This window comes from Cetorhinus maximus, chromosome 2 (assembly GCF_964194155.1).
Source record: "Cetorhinus maximus chromosome 2, sCetMax3.hap1.1, whole genome shotgun sequence".
NCBI lineage: Eukaryota > Metazoa > Chordata > Chondrichthyes > Lamniformes > Cetorhinidae > Cetorhinus > Cetorhinus maximus.
Genome location: NC_135880.1, coordinates 4,423,780 through 4,444,636, shown reverse-complemented (window position 1 = coordinate 4,444,636; position 20,857 = coordinate 4,423,780). Strand labels below are relative to the sequence as shown.

At 50.4% G+C, this 20,857-nt stretch overlaps 1 protein-coding gene across 1 annotated transcript in view; it reads left to right on the top strand.

Moving 5' to 3' along the window:
- The window catches only part of LOC144691779 (complement component C6-like), a 109,798-nt gene that overhangs the window by 13,100 nt on the left and 75,841 nt on the right, over positions 1-20,857 (top strand). The window contains exon 5 of the mRNA XM_078560242.1: positions 19,167-19,308. Within this exon, the coding sequence (XP_078416368.1) occupies positions 19,167-19,308 (142 nt within the window). The remainder of the gene's footprint in view (positions 1-19,166; positions 19,309-20,857) is intronic.

Sequence of the window (20,857 nt, the reverse complement as noted above, 5' to 3'; positions counted from 1 at the left end):
CCTATTCTCTCCATGCAGGCTCTTTGAAAGAGTTACCCAGTTAATCCTGCATGTCTACCATTTCTTTCTTTATTCATTCATGGGGTGTGGGCTTCACTGGCTGGGCCAACATTTATTGCCCATCCCTAGTTGCCCTTGAGAAGGTGGTGGTGAGCCGTCTTCTTGAACCGCTGCAGTCCATGTGGTGTAGGTACACCCACAGTGCTGTTAGGGAGGGAGTTCCAGGATTTTGACCCAGTGACAGTGAAGGAACGGCCGATATATTTCCAAGTCAGGATGGTGAGTAACTTGGAGGGGAACTTCCAGGTGGTGGTGTTCCCATCTATCTGCTGCCCTTGTCCTTCTAGATGGTAGTGCTCGTGGGTTTGGAAGGTGCTGTCGAAGGAGCCTTGGTGAATTCCTGCAGTGCATCTTGTAGATGGTACACACTGCTGCTACTGTGCGTCGGTGGTGGAGGGAGTGAATGTTTGTGGATGTGGTGCCAATCAAGCGGGGCTGCTTTATCCTGGATGGTGTCAAGCTTCTTGAGTGCTGTGGGAGCTGCACTCATCCAGACAAGTGGAGAGTCTCATAGGACAAGGGCAACAGATAGATGGGAACACCACTGCCTGAAAGTTCTCCTCCAAGCCACTCCCCATCCAGACTAGGAAATATATCGCCGTTCCTTTACTGTCACTGACTTGTGCCTTGTAAGATGGTGGACAGGCTTTGGGGAGTCAGGAGGTGAGTTACTCATCACAAGATTCCTAGGCTCTGACCTGCTCTTGTAGCCACAGTATTTATATGGCTAGTCCAGTTCAGTTTCTAGTCAATAGTAACCCCCATTCAGGACCCCTAAGGGACATATCTGCTAGACTGGGTCTGAGGTGAGGAACCAACAAGAGGGAAAAACATACTTGACCTCAGCATCACCATCCTGCCTGCAGCAGATGCATCTGTCCATGACAGTATTGGTAGGAGTGACCACCACACAGTCAATGTGGAGATGAAGTGCTGCCTTCACATTGAGGATATCCTCCATCGTGTTATGTGGCACTACTATCGTGCTAAATTTTGAACACATCTAGCAATTCAAGAGTGGGCATCCATGAGGCGCTGTGGGCCATCAACAGAAGCAGAATTGTACTCAAACACAATCTAAACTCATGGCCCGGCATATACCCCACTGTACCATTACCATAGAAACATAGAAACATAGAAACTAGGAGCAGGAGTAGGCCATTCGGCCCTTCGAGCCTGCACCATTCATTATGATCATGGCTGATCATCCAACTCAATAGCCTGCTCCCGCTTTCTCCCCATATCCTTTGATCCCTTTCACCCCAAGAGCTATATCTAACTCCTTCTTGAAAACATACAATATTTTGGTCTCAACTACTTTCTGTGGTAGTGAATTCCACAGGCTCACCACTCTCTGGGTGAAGAAATTTCTCATCTCAGTCCTAAATGGTCTACCCCATATCCTCAGACTGTGAACCCTGGTTCTGGACTCCCCCACCATCGGGAACATCCTTCCTGCATTTACCCTGTCTAGTCCTGTTAGAATTTTATAGGTTTCTATGAGATCCTCCCTCATTCTTCTGAACTCCAATGAATATAATCCTAACCGACTCAATCTTTCCTCATATGTCAGTCCCGCCATCCCAGGAATCAGTCTGGTAAACCTTTGCTGCACTCCCTCTATAGCAAGTACATCCTTCCTCAGATAGGGAGACCAAAACTGCACACAATATTCCAGGTGTGGTCTCACCAAGACCCTGTACAATTGCAGCAAGACATCCCTGCTCCTGTACTTGAACCCTCTGGCTATGAAGGCCAACGTACCATTTGCCTTCTTTACCGCCTGCTGCACCTGCATGCTTACCTTCAGCAGCTGGTGTACGAGGACACCCAGGTCTCGTTGCACATTCCCCTCTCTCAATTTATAGCCATTCAGATAATAATCTGCCTTCCTGTTTTTGTTACCAAAGTGGATAACCTCACATTTATCCACATTATACTGCATCTGCCATGCATTTGCCCACTCACTCAGCTTGTCCAAATCACACTGAAGCATCTCTGCATCCTCCTCACAGCTCACCATCCCACCCAGCTTTATGTCATCTGCAAATTTGGAGATATTACATTTAGCTCCCTCATCTAAATCATTAATATACACTGTGAATAGCTGGGGTCCCAGCACCAATCCCTGTGGTACTCCACTAGTTACTGCCTGCCATTTGGAAAAAGACCCTTTTATTCCTACTCTTTGTTTCCTGTCTGCCAACCAGTTTTCTATCCATCTCAATACACAACCCCCAATCCCATGCGCTTTAATTTTACACGCTAATCTCTTATGTGGGACTTTGTCGAAAACCTTCTGAAAGTCCAAATAAACCACATCCTCATCAACTCTACTAGTTACATCCTCGAAAAATTCCAGTAGATTTGTCAAGCACGATTTCCCTTTTGTAAATCCATGCTGACTCTGTCCGATTCTGCCACTGTTTTCCACGTGCTCAGCTATTAACTCTTTTATAATGGACTCTAGAATTTTCCCCACTACCGACGTCAGGCTGACTGGTCTATAATTCCCTGTTTTCTCTCTACCTCCCTTTTTAAATAGTTGGGTTACATTAGCTACTCTCCAATCTGTTGGAACTGTTCCAGAGTCTATAGAACCTCAGAAGATGACCACCAATGCATCCGCTATTTCTAGGGCCACTTCCTTAAGTACTCTGGGATGTAGATTATCAGGCCCCGGGGACTTATCGGCCTTCAATCCCATCAATTTCTCCAACACCATTTCCCTATTAATATTGATTTCTTTCAGTTCCTCCCTCTCACTAAACCCTGTGTTCCCCAACATTTCTGGTATGTTATTTGTGTCCTCCTTTGTGAAGACAGAACCAAAGTACGTACTAATGACCCTTCAACAGAAGGTTGCTGAAGGGTCATTCAGACTCAAAACGTTAACTGTGTCCCTCTCCGCAGATACTGCCAGACCTGCTGAGTTTTTCCAGGTATTTTTGTTTTTGTTTTTGTTTTGGATTTCCAGAATCTGCAGTTTTTTGCTTTTACCAAAGTATGTATTTAGTTGGTCAGCCATTTCTTTGTTCCCCATTATAAATTCCCCTGTTGCTGACTGTGAGGGACCTACATTTGTCTTCACCAATCTTTTTCTCTTCACATACCTATAGAAACTTTTACAGTCAGTTTTTATGGTCCCTGCAAGATTACTCTCGTACTCTATTTTCCCCTTCTTAATCAATCCCTTGGTCCTCCTTTGCTGAATTCTAAACTGCTCCCAATCCTCAGGTCTGTTGTTTTTTCTGGCCAATTTGTATGCCTCTTCCTTGGATCTAATACTATCTCTAATTTCCCTTGTAAGCCATGGTTTGGCCACCTTTCCTGTTTTACTTTTGCGCCAGACAGGAATAAACAATTGTTGCAGTTCACCCATGCGCTCTTTGAATGTTTGCCATTGCCTATCCACCATCATCCCTTTAAGTAACGTTTCCCAATCCATCATAGCCAACTCACGCCTCATACCATCGTAGTTTCCTTTATTAAGATTCAGGACCCTAGTCTCAGAATCAACTACGTCACTCTCCATCTTGATGAAGAATTCTATCATATTATGGTCGCTCATACCCAAGGGGCTTTGCACAACTAGATTGCCAATTATTCCTTTCTTATTACACAATACCCAGTCTAGGATGGCCTGTTCTCAAGTTGGTTCTTCAATGTATTGGTCCAGAAAAACATCCCATATACACTCCAGGAATTCCTCCTCTACAGTATTGTTACTAATTTGATTTGCCCAATCTATATGCAGATTAAAGTCACCCATAATTAAAGATGTTCCATTATTGCATCTGTCTCTCATTTCCTGTTTGATGCCATTCCCAACATCACCACTACAGTTTGGGGGTCTATATACAACCCCCACTAACGTTTTTTGCCCCTTAGTGTTTCTCAGCTCTACCCATACAGATTCCACATCGTCAGAGCGTCTTTCCTTTCTATAATGTTAATTTCCTCTTTAACCAGCAATGCAACTCCACCACCTTTACCTTTTTGTCTGTCCTTCCTAAATACTGAATACCCCTGGATGTTCAGTTCCCATCCCTGGTCACCCTGCAACCTTGTCTCCGTAATCCCGACTATATCATACCTGTTTACATCTATTTGCACAGTTAATTCATCCACTTTATTGCGAAAGCTCCTCGTGTTAAAGCACAAAGCCTTAAGGCTTGTCTTTTTAACATTACTTGTCCCATTCCCACTATTTTTCACTGAGGCCCTGTTTGATTCTTGCCCTTGATTTCTCTGACTATCACTTTTCTCATTCCCCTTTCTGTCTTTTGTTCTTGTCCTTGATTCCCCCTCCTCTGACTCCTTGCATAGGTTTCCATCCCCCTCCCATTTTAGTTTAAACCCTCCCCAACCACTCTAGCAAATATTCCCCCTAGGACATCAGTCCCGGTCCTGCCCAGATGTAACCCGTCCAGTTTCTACTGGTCCCACCTCCCCCAGAACCAGTCCCAATGTCCCAGGAATCTGAAACCCTCCCCCTCACACCATCTCTTCAGCCACGTATTCATCCGATATATCCTGCTATTTCTACTCTGACTAGCACGTGGCACTTGTAGTAATCCTGAGATCACTACCTTTGAGGTCCTACTTTTCAACTTACTTCCTAACTCCCTATATTCTGCTTTTAGGACCTCATCCCTTTTTTTACCCATGTTGTTTGTACCAATGTGTACCATGACCACTGGCTGTTCACCCTTTCCCTTCAGAATGTCCTCTAGCCGCTCTGAGACATCCTTGACCCTAGCACCAGGGAGGCAACATACCATCCTGGAGTCTCGTTTGCAGCCACAGAAATGCCCATCTATTCCCCTTACAATTGGATCCCCTATAACTATTGCATTCCCACACTTTTTACTCCTCCCCTGTGCAGCAGAGCCAACCGTGGTACAACGAATTTGGCTGTTGCTGCTTTCCCCTGTGAGGCCATTCCCCCCAACAGTATCCAAAGCGGGATATCTGTTTTGCAGGGCAATATCCACAGGAGATTCCTGTACTGCCTGCCTGGTCCTCTTGCTCTGCCTGGTGGTCACCCATTCCCTTCTTGCCTGTGGACTCTTAGCCTGCGGTGTGACCACCTCTCTATACGTGCTATCCATGATACTCTCCACCTTGTGGATGCTCCACAGTGTCCCCAGCCGCCACTCTAGCTCCAAAACCCGGGCTTCCAGGACCTGCAGCTGGAGACACTTCCCACACACATGCTGGCCCTGGGCACTGGAAATGCTCCCAGCTTCCCACAAAGAGCAGGAGGCGCACACCATGGCTTTGAGCTCTCCTGCCATGAATTACCCCTTCAAATTAAATTAAACCTTTTGGAAGATACTTAATATCAAATAGTATCAATTACTCTTGGGCCCTTCTTCCCTGCTCCTCATTGTTACAGAATATAGCCCTTACAAACGATGAACCACAAAATAAGACTTTAAAAACTATAAGTGGTAAAAGTAGTAAATACTTACCCGACCGTATTCACGGTACTCAAAGGATCACCCTGTTCCCTCCTCACCAAACTCCCTCAGTCACCAAACTCTAACTTAAGCACTCTACTACAGCCCAAAGAAGCACTCCAGTGCAGACAAAGTCAGCACTTTAAGATGGCCTGTCTTTATGCTCTCTGAATCTAGCCTCTGAAAACCTGTTTAAGCCAGTTATCTAATTAACCATCAAGCCAAAGGATCAACCCTGGTTCAATGAAGAGTGCAGGAGGGCATGCCAGGAGCAGCACTCGGCATACCTAAAAAAGGGTGTGAACCTGGTGAAGCTATAACACAGGACTACTTGCGTGCCAAACAGCATAAGCAGCAAGTGATAGACAGGGCTAAGCGATCCCCCAACCAATGGATCAGATCTAAACTCTGCAGTCCTGTCACATCCAGTCATGAAAGGTGGTGGACAATTCAACAGCTCACTGGAGGAGGGTTCTCCAGAAATATCCCCATCCTCAATGATGGAGGAGCCCAGCACATCAGTGCAAAAGATAAGGCTGAAGCATTTGCTATAATCTTTAGCCAGGAGTGTCGAGTGGATGATCCATCTCAGCCTCCTCCGGAGGTCCCCAGCATCACAGATGCTAGTCTTCAGCCAATTCGATTCAGTCCACATGATATCAGGAAACGGCTGAAGGCACTGGATAGTGCAAAGGCTATGGGTCCTGATAATATTCCGGCAATAGTACTGAAGACTTGTGCTCCAGAACTTGCCGCGCCCCTAGCCAAGCTGTTCCTGTACAGCTACAACACTGGCATCTACCCAGCTATGTGGAAAATTGCCCAGGTATGTCCTGTGAACAAAAAGCAGGACAAATCCAACCTGGCCAATTACTGCCCCATCAGTCTACTCTCGATCATCAGAAAAGTAATGGAAGGGGTCATCAACAGTGCTATCAAGCGGCACTTGCTTAGCAATAACCTGCTCACTGATGCCCAGTTTGGGTTCTGCCAGGTCCACTCAGCTCCTGACCTCATTACATCCTTGGTTCAAACACGGATGAAAGAGCTGAACTCCCGATGTGAGGTGAGATTGGCTGCCCTTGACATCAAGGCTGCATTTGACCGAGTGTGGCATCAAGGAGCCCTAGCAAAACTGGGGTCAATGGGAATCAGGGGGAAAACTCTCCACTGGTTGGAGTCATACCTAGCACAAAGGAAGATGGTTGTGGTTGGAAGTCAATCGTCTCAGCTCCAGGACATCACTGCAGGAGTTCCTCAGGGTAATGTCCTCGGCCCAACCATCTTCAGCTGCTTCATCAATGACCTTCCTTCCATCATAAGGTCAGAAGTGGGGATGTTCGCTGATGATTATACAATGTTCAGCACCATTCATTACTCTTCAGATACTGAAGCAGTCCATGTCCAAATTCAGCAAGGCCTGGACAATATCCAGACTTGGGCTGACTAGTGGCAAGTAACATTCACGCCACACAAGTGTCAGGCAGTGACCTCTCCAACAAGAGAGAATCCAACCATCGCCCCTTGATGTTCAATGGCATTACCATCACTGAATCCCCTACTATCAACATCCTGGGGGTTACTATTGACCAGAAACTGAACTGGACTAACCATATAAATACTGTGGTTACAAGAGCAGGTCAGAGGCTAGGAATCACGAGGCGAGTAACTCACCTCCTGACTCCCCAAATCATGTCCATCATCTACAAGGCACAAGTCAGGAGTGTGATGGAATCCTCCTCACTTGCCTGGATGAGTGCAGCTCCCACAACACTCAAGAAGCTTGACACCATCCAGGACAAAGCAGCCGCTTGATTGGCACCACATCCACAAACATTCACTCTCTCCACCACTGACGCACAGTAGCAGCAGTGTGTACCGTCTACAAGATGCACTGCAGGAATTCACCAAGGCTCCTTAGACAGCACCTTCCAAACCCACAGCCCCTACCCTCTAGAATGACAAGGGCAGCAGATAAATGGGAACACCACCACCTAGAAGTTCCCTTCTAAGTTACTCACCATCCTGACTTGGAAATATATCTCCATTCCTTCACTGTCACTGGGTCAAAATCCTGGAACTCCCTCCCTAACAGCACTGTGGGTGTACCTACACCACATGGACTGCAGCGATTCAAGAAGGCAGCTCACCACCACCTTCTCAAGGGCAACTAGGGATGGGCAATAAATGCTGGCCCAGCCAGCGAAGCCCACATCCTGTGAATGAATGAGAAAAAAATTCTAGTAAATCTCTTCCATGCCCTCTCCAAGGCCTTGACATCCTTCCAGAATTGTGTGACCATAATTGAACACAATCCTCATGCTGAGGCCTAACCAGAGTTTCATAAAGATTAATATAATTCACTGGCTTTTGTACTCTTTAGCTTTATTAATAAAACTTTAGATTCCATTTTTTTAAGTCAGCAATTAATACAGTTTGTTGGTTGTAAACTCAGAAGTTTATTCTATCTACAAGGTATCAGCAAGTTTGAAGTCTCTCTGGTACGAGGGCTAAAGATTGTTCTGCACCATTTCTCAGACATGCAGCTTGTGATCCGCCATTTACCCATTACTTGTTCCGTTAAAGAACACTTAAACTTGGTGCTACCTCCTCATCTTACAAACATACGGACACACGAATTAGGAGCAGGATTCGGCCACTCAGGCCCTCGAGTCTGCTCCGCCATTCAATAAGATCATGGATGTAACCACAGGCCCACATTCCTGCCTACCCCCGATAACCTTTCACCCCCTTGTTAATCTAGAATCTACCCACCTCTGCCTTAAAAATGTCAAAGACCCTGGTCCCACCACCTTTTCAGGAAGAGAGTTCCAAAGACTCACAGCCCTCTGAGAGAAAAAATGTCTCCCCATCTTTATCTTAAATGGGCGGCCCCTTATATTTAAACAGTGACCCCTGGTTCTAGATTCTCCCACAAGAGGAAACATCCTCTCCACATCCGCCCTGTCAAGTCCCCTCAGGATCTTAAAGGTTTCAATCAAGTCTCCTCTGACCCTTCTAAACTCCAGTGGATACAAGCCTAACCTGTCCAGCCTTTCCTCATAAGACAACCCACCCATTCCTGGTATTAGTCTAATAAATCTTGTCTAAACTGCTTCTAACACATTTACATCTTCCGTTGAATAAGGGATTGTAGTGTTCAGCCGGGTCTGACCTGTACTGCTGGCTGGCTTCACCCGCTACAGGGAGGCCCAGCATATGAGGCCGGCCTCACATTCAGCTCTTAAAGGCAACCTGTCCCTCTTAAGAGGGAGTCGCACTGACTGAAGGGAAGCTGCTGCTGTGTGCCTGTAGTGCCAGCAGCTGCAGTCATTTAGAAATAAAGCAAATGGAGTGAAAGGGTAGAGAGAGAGCTCCAAGCTTCATGAACACAGTGCTGGAAACCTCAGTCAAAGAGGAGCGAGTCACGTTTCTACAAGAGGGGAGGAGACCACCAATGCCCACTCTCAGAGAGGGGCAAGGAGGTCAATGTAAGGACGTGACAGCATGCCACAAGAAGTTCAATAACCTTGCATATGTGAACCGGTGGATGTACTGTACTTAGATTTCTAGAAGGCATTGGATAAAATGCCACATCAAAGGTTATTGCGGAAAATAAAAGCTCATGGTGTAGGGGGTAACATATTGGCATGGACAGAAGATTGGCTAACTAACAGGAAGCAGAGAGTTGGCATAAATGGGTTTTTTTTCTGGTTTAATGCTGTGTCCCTTGAGCGTCTTTTGGATGGCGTGAGGGCTCGCCGTGATGTCCTCTACCTCAAGTTCCGGTTGCAGGATGGGCAGCAACATCACCAATCCAGCGTGGGAGATGGTGGCAGTGGTGGTCAGTGCCAATGCCCTGCAAATGAGGACAGCCACCCAGTGCCGCAAGAGGATGAATGATCTCCTCCGTTCCACCAGGGTAAGTCACTCTTCTCACACTCTCAACTCACACACTCTCAAACCCATCACACACCCACAGGGCCCGCACTCACTGCCAGTTCAAGGGACATCACCATTCACTCTCTCTCACACTCACCGTCATTGTCCTCACCCCGTCCATGACACCACTCACCACCCACACATGCCAGGCATACTTATCATCTGGCCTAGCAGGCATCCTGCTTACACTCTCTCCATCTCTATCCATGCAGCACAAGCTGGCACAAAACAAGAGGGAGAGGTCACAGACCGGTGAGGAATGCCCGAAATCAAGGTCCTCACAGACTTTGAAACCAGAGCCATCTAGCTGGTCGGCGATGACCGGGACTGGTCCTGTGCTGATGGTGAGGTCGGCGCTGCTCTACCAAGTGAGGATGCAGCAGTGCAACATCCATCAGAGAACCAGGCTGTGAGTGATGTGCCCTCTTTCACAGGCCACTGCCATGCACTCATTATCTCCCCTTGCTTCCCAGGCACATCTGAGAAACAGCCGACAGAGTCCATGACCCAGATCCTCACTTGAGCTCCGAAGAAACCTCTGAAAAGGAATCTGAAGGCACCTTCATTGAAGACTCCTTGCAGCGCCCACCCACACCCTCCACCAGCGCAGAGACACTCACCTTGGTGGGACCTAGTGTTAGAGCAGCCTCAGGATCACAATCTGGTCTCTGCCACTCGGAGGAGCTGCTGGAGGCCAGAAATTTGCTGAGTCTGAGTCAGATGAGGAGCCCCTGGACTCGGTCATGTCACAGTTGCTGGAGCTGCAAAGACAAGCTCGGGAACATCAGGAAGGGATGTCCGCTGCACTCCTCAAATTGGAAGGCACGATGGAGGAGTCCGTCCGCCTTCAGGCTGGGATCATAGCGCCGGCATTGCAACGCACCAAGGTCAACACTGGCAGGATGGCGGCCGCCATTGAGACCTTGGTCCAGGACATCACTGCTGCACTGCTGCGCGGGCTTAACTCCATCACTGATGCCATAGTTGGCCTCCACGAGAGAGAGGTGTGGGACAGCTCAATCTCAGTCCAGCTACCGTTTCTCCTCATGGAGTCAGCCAGGGGCCCTCGGGCACCCATAGGGAGGAGGGTCAGCAGGTGCACACCCCGGGGCCCTCCACCCAGGTGATTCGGGGAGTGTCCGGCCCATCCGAATCCCCTCTTCCTGAGACCTCAACAACTCCAGCTCCACAAGCCGAGGAGGGTGTCAGTGCCACACAGCAGGACCCCGAAAGCAGGCCTGGACCCTCCAGAGGATGCCCGTCAAGGTCATCACAGACAGGGCGTAGCAGTCAGCAGGCTGCCTCCACCTCTGCTGTGGATGTCCGGGGAGCACCAAGACGTAGTGGCAGGGTTAGGAAAGTTAAGAAGATGTAGTTTCACAGCCTGGGCACAGGGGTTAATCACTTGTACATAATGTTCACTATTGTCAATAAACCCCCAAGAATGTCTCCCTGCCTATAGCTCCTTGTTCTGATGAGCAGTGTTCGTGTCACTCAGATGTGAAACCTTTCTGCACAGGATAAAGGGAGATGTCTCAGTCCAGGGCCCCTTCCCTGTGTCTGTGCAGCCTTCAGACCACAGTGATGGTCCAGCCTCACACTCCCTGGACACATTACTGATGCCTGCACCTCGATGGTGCTGGTCATTGCTGCCAGAATGTAGTGGGCAGGCGCCACAGAGTTCTCTCATACTCTCTGTGTGCTCTCAGCACCTTTAAGGTGGGGCTGGTCCCCATCTCATCAGCATCTGTGACCAGTGATGCTGTGCTCCTGAAGGGCTGAGGTGCTGAAGGCTGACAAAGGATTAGGTGTATTTAAAGTTTCATGGCTGCGTCTCTATGATATGACCCTGATCACAGAGCACAAGCAAGCTGCCCTCAGCCAGACAGGAGTCAGACATTCTCAAAGGCTATGTGAAGATCTATAGAGTGTCCTCACTGCATGTCATCATCATCCTCCTGGAATCGAGTGACTATTAAGGCCTCTGCTGTATCTCCATGCCACGAAGATTATCACAGAGAGTATGTGCATTGCCATCAGACAGACTGGAGTCAAACGTTCACAGATGCAATGTGTGGATCTACAGGGACACCTCACTGCATGTTGTCATCATCATCCTCCACAAATCTAGCAGCTATGAGGGCCTCCTGAGCGCACCTGCCTCATCTGGCCGGTGCGAGGGCCTCATCATTGGCATCCTCGTCTTTGAGGACCTCTTCACCCTCATCCCCATCAGCATCCTCCTCATTGGAGGAGACCTCCAGCTCCTCCATCTCCTCCTCAGACAGCTCCTCTCCCCGTTGCAGCGCCAGGTTGTAAAGGGTGCAGCAGACGACGATGATGTGTGATACCCTCTGTGGACTGTATTGCAGGCTCCACCAGACCGGTCCAGGCACCGGAACCTCATCTTCAGCATCCCGATGGTCTGTTCCACCAAGCTGTGAGATGCTGCATGAGCCTCATTATCCCATCGCTCTGCTGCAGTCTGAGGCCACCCCACGGGTGTCATCAGCCACGGCCTCTGTGGGTAGCCCTTGTCCCTGAGGAGCCAACCCTGCAGCCTCTGTGAACCCTGGAATACGTCTGGGATCTGAGACCAACTGAGGATGTAGGAGTCGTGCACACTCCCTGGGAACCGTGCGCAGACCTGCAGGATGTGTTTGTGGTGCTCACACACCAGCTGCACATTCAGCGAATGGAAGCCCTTGTGGTTGACATAGTTGACCGCTTGTTGCCACGGAGACCTGAGCGCCACATGAGTGTAGTCGGTGGCCCCCTGCACCTGTGGGAATCCCGAGATCTGGGCAAATCCAATCGCTCTTGTATCCTGACTGTCCTGGTCCAGGGTGAAATGCACAGAGTTGTGTGCCCTCGCAAAGATGGCATCCGTGACCTCATGGATGTATTTGTGGGTGGAGGCTTGTGAGATCCCACAGAGGCCACCTGTGGAGCCCTGAAAGGAGCCACTGGTGTGGAAATTTAGCTCCACGGTCACTTTCACAGCCACTGGCAGTGGATGCCCCCCATGTCCCCTTGGCACCAAATCCTGCAGCAGGCGGCAGTTGTGACCGACCAGTTCCCTAGACATGCGCAGTCTTCAGAGACACTGGTTCTTAGTCATCTGCAGGAATGAAAGGTGGTGCCTAAAGACCCGGGGTCTAGCTGGGCACCGACCAGGCCGTTGTGTCTCTTGGGCACTGTGTGGGAGCCCCAGTCACCCCTTCTTCCTGAGGTTGCTGCTCCTCCCTCTGCTCAGCCAGGCACCTCACTCACTGTCTTCTCCATCACCTCCACTCTCTGTACACTATAAGACACACAGCTAGTTCACCAGACTCCATCACCCTGCTTGTTCTCCTCCTGCAGGATGAAAGAGAGAGACACGTGGGTTAGCTTGGGTGCACTAAGAACCTCTCTTGGTTAAGTCTGAAGGCCCATGAATGCATCCTGGAGAGTGCTGGTCACCACTTGGATGGCCAGAGTTTACTGCGCTGCATGGCTGCCTGAAACCCCACCCACCTCTGCCCCACTCCACCTGACCGATTGGCAGCAGCTTTGCTCATTGGACTGCAGGCTGTGCTCTCAGCTCAGGCACAGGCATTCTCCTAACCCACACTGCAAGGCTGCCCTGTTAGCTTGAACCATGGGAGAGACTGGTCCAAACCGGGATGGTGACATTGCAAGGGGCTGTGAGCACCTCCACCAGTGACTGCGCCATGGCCAGATTTAGCAAGGAGATTGTACAACGTGTGCAGTCATCCAACTGTTCTGCAGTTCACTAAAACACTCATTAGTTTACAGTCTGTGCCTGAGGAGTGAAAAGCTCTGGAGCACTTGGTGGCACTTTCATGCCTCTGTGCTGCTTGAGTGGGCAGAAAAGCTGGAGGCCCAACTCCAATCATATCAATGTGGCTGCGCCTGAACTGTCTCAGCTGCAGAGGAACGGTCACTTTATACAAGGTGTCCCTGATGTGTGGCTGCTTCCCTCACCCACACCATAAGTGCTTGTGCACTACCTTCAACTGAAGGGCAGCTCTTCACCACCCACCCTCCCCCACACCCACCACAAGCCTCCTCAACCACAGGTCAGCCCTTACCCACCCCACCCAAGTCATCTCAACCTTGAAGTTCAATAAGGGACCCTTGTGAGCGCTGCACAATGTCACTGTGCGCTCATCTCCAAACTCCCTCAACGTGCAGCCCGCCAGGTGCACGGCTGTTATGAAACACGTCGGTGTTTAATCACGCCGCCATGCTCAGATAATCCAGCGAGGAGGGATGACTCCAGCGAGGAGGGATGACTCCAGCGAGGAGGGATGACTCCAGCGAGGAGGGATGACTCCAGCGAGGAGGGATGACTCCAGCGAGGAGGGATGACTCCAGCGAGGAGGGATGACTCCAGCGAGGAGGGATGACTCCAGCGAGGAGGGATGACTCCAGCGAGGAGGGATGACTCCAGTGCGCAGGCCTTATAATGATATACAGATGTATTACAATGAGGTCCCCAATGTCCAATGGCGGACGATTGCAGACTGGTTTCACGACATATTGTCCACTCACGCCGCCGAGCACTCCCCAGGCCAGCAGGCACAGAACATACTGCCTCTGTTCTCTGACCTGCTCTTGTAGCCACAGTATTTATATGGCTAGTCTAGTTCAGTTTCTGGTCAATGGTAACCCCCAGGATGTTGATAGTGGGGGATTCAGTGATGGTAATGCCATTGAACATCAAAGAGAGATGGTTGGATTCTCTCATGTTGGAGATGGTCATTGCCTGGCACTTGTGTGGCGCGAATATTACTTGCCACTTGTCAGCCCAAGCCTGGATATCGTCCAGGTTTTGCTGCATTTGGACATGGACTGCTTCAGTATCTGAGGATATTTATTAGGAGCAGGAGTAGGCCAATCAGCCCCTCGAGCCTGCTCCGCCATTCAATAACATCACAGCTGATCTGATTGTAAACCTCAACTCCATATTCCTGCCCTCCCCTGATAACCTTTCACCCACTTGTTTATCAAGAATCTATCTATCTCTGGCATTACCATTGCTGAATCCCCCACTATCAACATCCTGGGGGTTACCATTTACCAGAAACTGAACTGGACTAGCCATATAAATACTGTGGCTACAAGAACAGGTCAGAGGCTGGGAATCCTGTGATGAGTAACTCATCTCCTGACTCCCCAAAGCCTGTCCACCATCTACAAGGCACAAGTTAGGAGTGTGATGGAATACTCCCCACTTGCCTGGATGAGTGAACTCCCACAACACTCAAGAAGCACCCAGGGCAAAGCAGCCCCGCTTGATTGACTCCCCATCCACAAACATTCATTCCCTCCACCACCGACGCACAGTAGCAGCAGTGTGTACCATCTACAAGATGCACTGCAGGAATTCACCAAGGCTCCTTAGACAGCACCTTCCAAACCCACGACCACTACCGTCTAGAAGGACAAGGGCAGCAGACAGATGGGAACACCACCACCTGGAAGTTCCCCTCCAAGCCTCTCACCATCCTGACTTGGAAATATATCGCCGTTCCTTCACTGTCACTGGGTCAAAATCCTGGAACTCCCTCCCTTACAGCACCGTGGGTGTACCTACACCACATGGACTGCAGCGGTTCAAGAAGTCAGTTCATCACCACCTTCTCAAGGGAAACTAGGGATGGGTAATAAATGCTGGCCCAGCCAGCGACACCCACATTCCATTAAGGAATTTTTAAAAATCGAATGTTCATATGACTGAATAATAAAAAACTCAAAACCATCTCCTTGGAACAGGATATGTTGTTCACAATCCTGACCACCAGATTCACCCTTGCGCATGCTTTAGTGCCAGTCTTGTGGTTGCCTTTGCCTGTCCTTGTGCCTCTAGTTGCTGGAGGACCACTGATGGCCTTGCAGCTCCACCTTTGGACTGTGCCAACTGAGTATAGGCAGCAGCTGGCTGGTTGACAGACTCGTCTTCTTAGGCAGGCCCTCTGGATTGAGGATGACTTGCTTCCACTCCGATTCAATGTGCTCTGAGATGGTGATAAGTCCAATGCGTGATCTGCAGTCTCTGTCATGTGTGGAACAGGTTGTGTTTGTAGGATTGGGTAGTTGGGTCCTGTGGAGCTTTGAGGGCTCCCTCCAAAGCCTTGACTTCACCTCTGCACATTCCCAATAAAGTCTCTCGATGTGTCTCCCCAAATGGACCTTCACCATTTTGGCTGGACACAAGCCAGGGTCTCCCATGGGGAGTTTTCTCAGTTCTCTCAGTTCCTTCGCCTCCGTCGCATCTGTTCTGATGATGCCGCTTTCCAAACTGGCACTCTGACATGTCTTCCTTCTCCCTTAACCAAGCTCCCCCCCCACTGTGGTTGACAGGTCCCTCAACCGTGTCCGGCCCATCTCCTGCGCCTCTGCCCTCACACCTTCCTCTCCCTCCCAGAACCATGATAGGATCCCCCTTGTCCTCACTTATCACCCCACCAGCCTCTGCATTCAAAGAATCATCCTCTGCCATTTCCGCCAACCTCAGCATGATGCCACCACCAAACACATCTTCCCTTCACCCCCACCTGTCAATATTCCATAGGGACCGTTCCCTCCGGGACACCCTGGTCCACTCCTCCATCACCCCCAACACCTCATTCCCTTCCCACGGCACCTTCCCATGCAACCGCAGAAGATGCAACACCTGCCCCTTTACCTCTTCCCCCCTCACCATCCAAGGGTCCAAACACTCCTTTCAAGTGAAGCAGCATTTCACTTGCACTTCCCTCAATTTAGTCTACTGCATTCGCTGCTCCCAATGCGGTTTCCTCTACATTGGAGAGACCAAACGCAGACTGGGTGACCGCTTTGCAGAACACCTTCAATCTGTCCGCAAGCATTACCCAGACCTCCCTGTCACTTGCCATTTTAACACTCCACCCTGCTCTCATGCCCACATGTCCGTCCTTGGCCTGCTGCATTGTTCCAGTGAAGCTCAACGCAAACTGGAGGAACAGCACCTCATCTTCCGACTAGGCACTTTACAGCCTTCCGGGCTGAATATTGAGTTCAACAACTTCAGACCATGAACTCTCTCCTCCATCCCCACCCCTTTTTTTAATCCCCTTTCTTCTACATTCATTTTTATTTTTTATCCACTTAATTTTATCTTTATTTTTATTCATTTATCTGTGGTTTTATCCCCTTTTTTATCCAATTTTCTATCCTTTCTTTCCTTTAGTTCATGACATCTTTGTCAATCCCTCCTTTGTCCCCACCGATTGTTGGTCTTCTATCCAGCTCCACTGGCCCCACCCCTCTTAAACAGTATAAATTTCATCACATTTCCACTTCTCTTCAGCTCTGAAGAAGGGTCATAAGGACTTGAGATGTTAACTTTGTTTCTCTCTCCACAGAGGCTGACAGACCTGCTGAGTTTTTCCAGCATTTTCTGTTTTTGTTTCAGATTTCCAGCATCTGCAGTATTTTGCTTTTATCTCCCATGGGGATGTTTGACCTCCTCAGGGATGCTTTAAGGACATTCCTCAAGTGTTTCTGCTATCCTTCAGGGAGTCTGCTACTGCCATTGGGCTCTAATTACAGCAGTTGCCTCAGGAGATGTTGAATATGTCCATCACACCCATGAAGAGTGATCCCCTGACATGGAAGTTCAATGCGACTGAGTGTACGGCCAATGAAACGCTGTCGCTGCCTCTGGCATTTCTCCAGCGGGAGGTACAAAGTGCAAACCCATGGTGGGTGGGTAGGGTCTTCTGTGGAGATCCTTACTCCAGCTCCCCCTCCCACTGCATGGGATTTACCAAGCCCCTGTCTGCAGCCCCTCACCAGTTATGGTGCAGACCCAGAGGCAGTGCAGCCACAGCCCCTGTACCTCTTGGAGAGTTGAGTGACCAAGCCCTCTGCACCATTGGGATGGATGCACCGGCTCACATCAATAAACACTCCACAGCGGGAGTGATTCGGAAAGCAGCCCCTGTGCAAACTGGAAGGATGGCCCTTTAAATATCACTGGTGGAGGGAGCTGGGGCTCCCTTGGGCATATTCAGTTGCGAGTGATCTGCAGAGGTGATCACTGAAGCTGTGCAGTGAAAGTTATGAAAACCTTATGCCCAAAGAGCTGGAATGGCAGACTGATGTCACTACCGGAGCTCCTGACAGTCCCAGACACACCCACACTCACTCCCTTACCCTTTGTGAAGATCCAACAACTCCTCACCCGCTACCCCTCATATCTGAGCCTAGGCAGGCTCTCTGCAGACAATTCTGCCATGGCAGATTACACCAGTCCTGATCTCACCCATTTTGCTGCATAGATTGTGCCCAGGATCGCGAACCAGTGGGCATGGATTTACAGTAATTGGCAAAAGAAGCAAAAGCAATGAGGAAAATCATTTTCACGCAGCGAGTGGTTGGGATCTGGAAGGTGCTGTGGAAGGAGCCTTGGTGAATTCCTGCAGTGCACCTTGTAGATGGTACACACTGCTGCTACTGTGCGTTGGTGGTGAAGGGAGTGAATGTTTGTGGATGTGATGCCAATCAAGTGGCTGCTTTGTCCTGGATGGTGCTCAGCTTCTTGATTTCTGTTGGAGCTGCACTCATCCAGGCAAATGGAGAGTGTTCCACCACACCCCTGACTTGTGCCTTGTAGAGAATGGTGCTGAACATTGTGCAATCATCAGCGAACATCCCCACTTCTGACCTTATGATGGAAGGAAGGTCATTGATGAAGCAGCTGAAGATGGTTGGGCTGAGGACACTACCCTGAGGAACTCCTGCAGTGATGTCCTGGAGCTGAGATGACTGACCTCCAACGACCACAGCCATCTTCCTTTGTGCTAGGTATGACTCCAACCAGCAGAGAGTCTTCCCCCTGATTCCCATTGACTCCAGTTTTGCTAGGGGTCCTTGATGCCGCACTTGATCAAATGATACCTTGATGTCAAGGGCAGTCACTCTCACCTCACCTCTGGTGTTCAGCTCTTTTGGGACATGGAATGCGCTGCCTGAGAGTGTGGTGGAGGCAGGTTCACTTGAAGCATTCAGAAGGGAATTAGACAGTTATCTGTAAAGGAAGAATGTGCAGGGTTACAGGGAGAAGGCAGGGGAGTGGCACTAAGTGAATTGCTCATTTGGAGGGCTAGTGCAGGCATGATGGACCTTCTGTGCTGTAAGAATTCTCTGATTCTGTGATTCTGGTTGGGGGCAGTGACCCTGTTTGATTATTCCCTAAACCTTCACCCCAGTACATCTCTTACTGGGAGCAGCTAAATCAGCCTGTTAGCTACACTTTCCAGAGTCAAGCGCTTTCATACTGTCCCCTCCTCCCTTCTCCAATCCTTCTTCCTCTCCCCTCTCCCTTCTACCTGTCCTCTAACCCTTCCTCCTCTACCTTCCACCCTCTGGTCTTCCCCTCTTCCCTCTACTCTCCCTCCACCCCATCTGCCCACACTCCCCATCCTCCACCCTCCATCTCCCTCTCCGATCTCCACCCTCTCCTGCCCCTACCATCCTCCCTTCCCCTTCACCCAACCCTTTCTCCCCTACCACCATTCCACCCCACCCTCTACATACACCCACCCTCCTCCTTCTTCCCTGCCCTCCTCCACCCCCCTCCTTATCCCCTCCCCTCTCCACCACCCTCTGCCCGTCCCCAACCCCCTCCAATCCCTCCTCCTTCTCCCATCCCCCACTGTATTTCAGGACGCTGTATCGCCCGAGATCTGGAATGTAATGGGGAGCACGATTGTGGAGATGGTTCGGATGAGGAAGGATGTAAGAAGAAGGATCCGCCATGCCCCCGCGAGATTGAACCCCTCCCTGGAGCCCAGCTCATCGGCAGTGGGTAGGAAAGAATCAGGGGTCGGAATTGGCATGGGTCAGAGATTGGGTGTGAAAGTGGTTCAGGGGTCAAGGGTGGGCATGGATCTGGGATTGAGGTTGGACATGGGCCAGGGACTGGGTGTGAGAATGGTTCAGGGGTCAAGGATGGGCATGGGTCAGGAGTCGAGGGTGGGCGTGAGTCAGGGATTGGGTGTGGGAGTGGGTCAAGGGTTAAGGGGTTGTGTGTGAGGCATTGGGGGCTTGGGTCAGAGGTTGGGAGAAGTGGGTCAGGGAGTTAAGGGCAGGAATTGGTCAATGGTCAAGGGGGCATGGGCCTGGTTGGGAGTGGGAGTGGGTCAGGATAGGAGTGGGCCGAGGTCAAGGTCGATATGGTTTATCAGATTGGGGAGTTTAGGCTCAGGGGAAGTCAGTGGGATGCGGGGTGTTGATGGTGGCTGGCATGGGTGGTGCCAGGTGCCGCCACCTTGGGCTGTAGCAGTAATGGGAATCCTCCAAACAGTGGGGATTTGAGGGGGAACATCAGTTTTACTTCACAGCATGGAGATTGTGTCCCCCTGCGTGGGGTGGAACAGTGGGAGAATCTGCCCAGGCTTCAAGCTGGGTTCAACAGGATTTTGGCATGAATGAGGGAGAGAAAGAGGGAGAGAGAAAGAGAGGATGGAGGGACTGTGGTTGGGGAAGTAGGAGGGGGAGGGAAAAGGGGGATGGCGAAGGATGAGGTGGTGTGGGTGAAGGGTTGAGGGGGAGGGTTGTAGGGGACGGGGTGAGGGGGTGGGATCTGTGCATGGGCAAGGGGAGGAGGTAGATGTGGGGGGTGGCGTGGATTTAGGGCAGGGGTTGAGTGCAAGTCGATGTTGTTGGCGGAGTTGGGAGGGGGAATGATGTGAGGCTAGTGGTGAGGGGGAGGGGTTGGCATGGGGTCAGGTGTGGCGGATGGGGAGAGGGAATGGGAGAGGAGTTGATGATAAGGTGGGTGTGGGGAGAGTGAAGGTGTGGTTGTTGGTGGGGAAAGGGGTGGGTGCGGGGAGTGGGTATTGTGGGCGTGGGGAGTAAGTGGTGTGGGAGAGGGGTTGGGTGTGGAGGAGAGTCAGAGTGTGGGGGAGTGGAGGATTTGGGTGAAGGGGAGGGGTGGGTGTGGGGAGTGGGTGGTGTGGGGAGGGGTGGATGGGGGGGTGTGGGGGAGAGTGAGCGTGTGGGTGAAGAATAGGGTGTAGCTGAGGAGTGAGGGATGGAGGAATGGCAGGCCGCTGATGGATGGACCCTGGGCCAGTGTCCAGTCAGTCCCTGGGGAGTGAAAAGGGAAGATGGTGGCGTAGTGATGATACCACTGGATGCCACTGGGGACAGGGGTTCAAATCTCACCACAGCAGCTGCTGGAATTGGAATGGTGACCATCAAACTATCGTTGATTCATGTCTAGGATTGTTGCAAAAATCCACAAATGCCTTTTTGGGGAAAGGGAATCTGCTGTCCTTACCTGGTCTGGCCTACATGTGACTCCAGACCCACAGCCATGGGGTTGACCCTTAACTGCCCTCCGAACTGTTCTA